Source organism: Poecilia formosa, unplaced genomic scaffold (genome assembly GCF_000485575.1).
Source record: "Poecilia formosa unplaced genomic scaffold, Poecilia_formosa-5.1.2 Scaffold615, whole genome shotgun sequence".
Taxonomy (NCBI): Eukaryota; Metazoa; Chordata; class Actinopteri; order Cyprinodontiformes; family Poeciliidae; genus Poecilia; species Poecilia formosa.
Genome location: NW_006800554.1, coordinates 71,676 through 76,456, shown reverse-complemented (window position 1 = coordinate 76,456; position 4,781 = coordinate 71,676). Strand labels below are relative to the sequence as shown.

At 38.7% G+C, this 4,781-nt stretch overlaps 1 protein-coding gene across 1 annotated transcript in view; it reads right to left on the bottom strand.

The window, feature by feature from the left end:
• Window positions 1-413: 413 nt before the first annotated feature.
• LOC103130209 (ciliary neurotrophic factor receptor subunit alpha-like) overlaps window positions 414-4,781 on the bottom strand; it is a 41,583-nt gene continuing 37,215 nt past the window's right edge. The window contains exons 7-8 of the mRNA XM_007541537.2: window positions 2,515-2,641; window positions 414-1,380 (exon numbers count right to left, since the gene is read on the bottom strand). Coding sequence (XP_007541599.1) covers window position 1,380; window positions 2,515-2,641 — 128 coding nt within the window. The 3' untranslated portion in view covers window positions 414-1,379. The remainder of the gene's footprint in view (window positions 1,381-2,514; window positions 2,642-4,781) is intronic.

Genomic DNA, 4,781 nt, shown 5'->3' with positions numbered 1-4,781 from the left:
CAAAAAAAAAAAACAAGGGGACAAACAAAAAACTAAAGCCCTATATGCATCTTTTTATTATTTGTCCATAAAATTCAAAAATTACAATAAACACATCAATATTCATTTGAATAACATAATAATACCTGCTGATATTGGCTATTAAAATGTAAACTGAAAAATAATAAAAATGTTTGTAAAGGCGCCAGACTTTGGAAAGCAAACAGATTCATGTTACTGTTTTTTTTTTATTACAGCATAGAGCAGAAACAGAAACCAACATACTGTAGCTCATGTCAGACCCAAAACGCAACGTTGCTGTGAAAACAAAGTCAAACCAAACGCAAATTTGTGAGAAAACAAATGTTCCGTCTGAAAACCACTTTATTTTTGTTCTTTTTTATTTTTATTTCATTTTTATTTACCTTATTTTGTATTTTTTTAGTTTTTATTATTATTTTATTTAATTTTTTTTTTACAATCCAGGTCCTTCTTATCAGTCGCTGTAAGCACAATGTAAAGCTAACGGTCTAAATAAGTCGAGCTACCATTACTGAATTCTTCAAAGTGTTAGTCCCCAGATCGAACAAAGGCTCCCTCCATCGGTTCGATTCAGTCGTCGGAGGCGTGCGGAGCACCGTCTGATGGAGGCTTACAGTGGCGTCTTTGTTAAAACGACATGTGTGTGTGTGTGTGTGTGTGTACACAAACAAGAGCTGCAGATATCCTCAGGTTTGATACATATAGCACTTTTCAGCATCACCACCCCACTTGCATATGTACACACTTTCTGAGCACAGGCACAAGCTTCGGGAAGCTCAGTGAAAGAATTTGGAGCCACTTGGTCGGGGTTGCTTATGAGTCTTTGGCATGATGGTTGAGCTGTATGTGGGGGCGCTACAGTAGCCACACACACAAAGGCACGACTGCGGTAAGTGTGCGTTTGTCTGTGAAGCGCTCTGCAGTTTAGAAAGTAAGGGAGAAGGTCATTTAATGAATAAAAAAATAACAATGAGTTGGTTGTCCTGCTCGGAGAAGGAGCTTTCTGAACCAAACAAGCCAACAAATCAGTCTGCCGCGGCTCATCGAAGCCACAGGGGCGTAACATTAATCACTTTGATGCTGCTGCTGTCGTGGTTGTTCTGCTGCCTCTGCTGCTGCTCTTGTTGTCGACGTTGTCGTTTGCAAAAGTTCCTCTGAAGAATGTCTTTGTCCCCCGTCAGCCAACAATGACTGTCTGATTTCCCCTCTTAAGAAATTTTGGTGAGTAACTGTGTGATGGACAGATATGATCAATGCACTGTATCCTCAAAAACATGTGCAAAATAGAAAAAACACCAGCTTCCGCCTCTTTATCTTGTTCTTCCTCCCACCTGTTGTCACTCCATGGGATTAAAACATCTGGAGAGGCAGAATGGAAAAAAAACAAAAAAAAACAAAACAAAGCAATTTAAACTGTGAAGCAGAAAAAGTGTTATCTCTTGTCTTTTTATAAACCTTCCAATCTGATTAGCAGTAATTTGACAAAGTATTCATACCACTTCAACTTGGAAGAGGTTATAAAAGCACATTTATTATTATTATTATTATTGGGATTTTATGTGGTAGACTTTATGGATGTTTGAAAATTACAAAGGAAAATCATTCAACGTTCAAAAAATCTTCAAAAAAAGAAGAGGAGACATAATTTCAACTTTAGGCCTAGATCTACGATGTAAAAGTGTGTAGGAAAAGTAAAATTTCATATCAGCATGAGCACAATATCCTGAAATAAAACACAGTGGTGGCAGCATCATTAAATGGGGTTCCTTTGATTCAGCAGGAACAGAGACGTATCTTTGTGACCCAGTCAAAGTCAAGACAATATCCAACTATTATTTTATGGCAGAATTTGAAAATGGATCATGGATATTATCCCTCTGCCTGATCTTAATTGTGTTGCATAGAAGAATGGACAAAGAAAAACCAATCTGGCAAAACTAGCAAAACCTAAAACATGAAGCTGAAAGTCGGTTATTTAGAGAGTTAGTGCAGTTGGGTTGATTACACATGAAAGCTACACTTTCTGTTTTACAATTGTAAGAAAATGAAAAATCCATTTATCCTTTTGGATTTATTCTTCACAGATATGCACCACTTTGTTTTGATCTATCAAATCAAATACCAATACAAAACTGTGCTGTCAACTAAAAAAGAAAGAAAAAAAAGAGGAAAAATGCAAGTTGCATTTTTACATTTCCAAAGCTTCAAACACAATCAGACACTTGTACTGCGTTTTATTTCAACCTCAAATAGACTCTGCAGAAGAAACTGTAAAAAAACAAACAAACAAAAAAAAAATCTCCTGTGGTCATAAAATAAACTCCCCACACTGGAGTTACTCTTGGAATATCAAAACATTTTCATGACAATAAAGTCATGCATTGACATGTTGATGTATACTGTACCAGTGAAGTCCAAAATCAATTTGGATATGTATGTGTGTGTGTGTGTGTGTGTGTGTGTGTGTGTGTGCGTGTGTGTGTTGGTGCTCACCACATGAACAACAGCATCATCCCTAACAGCAAAGGAGAGAAAAATGTGACGACCCTGGCAGCTCTGCCCACCGGAGGCTCGGCCTTCTGCGGCGCTTTGGAGGACGGTATGGGAGAAGTCTTCGTCTCTGCAGAAAAACGAGTCACCAGATTGTTTTAGTCATTCCCTTACACACCTGGTCAGTTGGATTTGTTATTTAGCCGTTTGCTGAGATTTTTTTTTCCCCCGTCCATTTGCACAGAGTACAATAGTGGAGATCCTGAGGGTGAAAATCTTTCAGTCCATCGTTCTGATGAATGGAGTGACGAAAATGCTCATCATAACGGGAAGGAGCAAACAGAAAGGAAAATACAGGGAAGAGCAAAATCAATTCTAATATACAAGCACAATCAATGGGAGACTTGTCAAGGCAGTTATGAAGTGAACAAGACAAAAAAAAAATAGATCCATTCTGCATAAAGCGCAAACAGGGGGGAAGAGAAAAAAACTGGGGGACAAGGAAAAACAAGATAATAGTCAAAAAGGAAGGAGGAGTACACTATGGCCACATGAGTGCAGCTACAAGAGGACAGTAGAAATCCATTTATCCATACCGTACATTTATATCTTCCAGCTGGTACTTAGTTTTAATTATCTAACAGATGCTGTGCAGACCTTTAGTTCTGTATTAAAAAATATCCAATGTACAGCAAAAGGATTACAAGATTCCTTCTGATCCTAATCAATAATCCCGGCTGACTTAATCCTAAGAAACCAGGCATTATGCCAAAAGAAAAAAAAAAAAAAGAAGCATTGTCTCATTGAATCATGGACTTGATCAGGACAATAGATCACAATTAGCCTATTGGTAAATTCTGGTGTCTTTCCCTAAATGTTAAGTGATGTGCTTTGTGTCTTCCAAATAAATTAATACAACTGCAGGCCTGATCAGTGCCAGACCTGTGGAACCAATGAACCCCTTTAAAATAAAACGTTTCTGACAACATGAAGTAGGCTAAAAGCTCTCAGAAAGGCAAGAAATTCAAGAAAAGACGATAAATAAATGACACGCATCTATCTGACAATGTAATTCCTGAGTTTTTTGCACTTCTGCAAACATGTGAGAACCATGATATTCATATGGAGAAAAAAAAAATGGAACAATCTTCCAAGGAATGAATGACCAAGAAAATGAACAGTAGAAGACATTGACTACTCATCCAGGCCACTTCTGAACAACTAACGCTGCAGTTCCCTTAGTTCAGTTCAGTCAAACTAACACAACATAACGTTGAAAGAAAATTATCTAACAAAAGGCAGGTTAACATGGTGGTGAGAGTGGCGCATATAATCAAGACAGAACAGCAGTAATACAATTTATTTAATGATCTGAACCATGTAAGTGTGACAAAGAGTCTGAAACGGAGGCAATCTGTAAGGGTGGAAATATTTTCCATGGCGCTAGTCGATGGAATTCATGGAGGATGGTGGGAGGCGAGGGGGGTAATTAATGGCTTGTGGCAAACATAAATATATGCTAAAAGTCCCCACACACTGATGAATTTCTTAGCTCTACAGTTTGGTTTTACACTGCCAGACAAATTAAAATATCAAAGTTTAATGCTTTATAAAACTGGGCTATTGCTACAGCTGCAGGCAGCACAGCAGATATTAACTCATGCAGGATGTTTGCCGCTCGATCTGTGAAGAGAGTATATGATTTCCTTTTCCTTCCAATTAATGACTGTTGTGGTGTGCTGCGCTGGGAAGTCGGGAGATATATTAGACGGAAGCAACCAGGTGTGAAATAGCCAGAGAAAGAGGGAACCGGGGCTGCGCTTAACACGTTCAGCAGCACAGCCAGAGCAACGCTTCCTGCCTGCAGCAAAACATTCTGCTTAGGACCGGAGACGAAAACAAAAAATTATGCAGAAATAATGTGCCGGTGACAAGGAGAGACATTTATGGGGTGTACGGCAATTGTAACGAGCGAGGTGAGGACAGGTAAACAGAGGAGATGAGACAACGGAGAGAGAGACGGAAGATTGATAAACTCCGCCGTGCGGGAGGAGAAAAAAAAAAAAAGCAGTTGAAGACGGAGAAAAACACTAGAAAGGAAGCATTTAAGAGAAGCTAATATGACGGAAAAAGAAATGCTGAATGACTTGAACTCCAACAGCCTCCCGTGTTAATGCAGATTATGTTGATCGCAGACGCTTTAGGTTGTCTGAATTTAAATGACAGCTGTGAGAAAATCATGAATACAGCATCTGTGATGATCCAGGTGT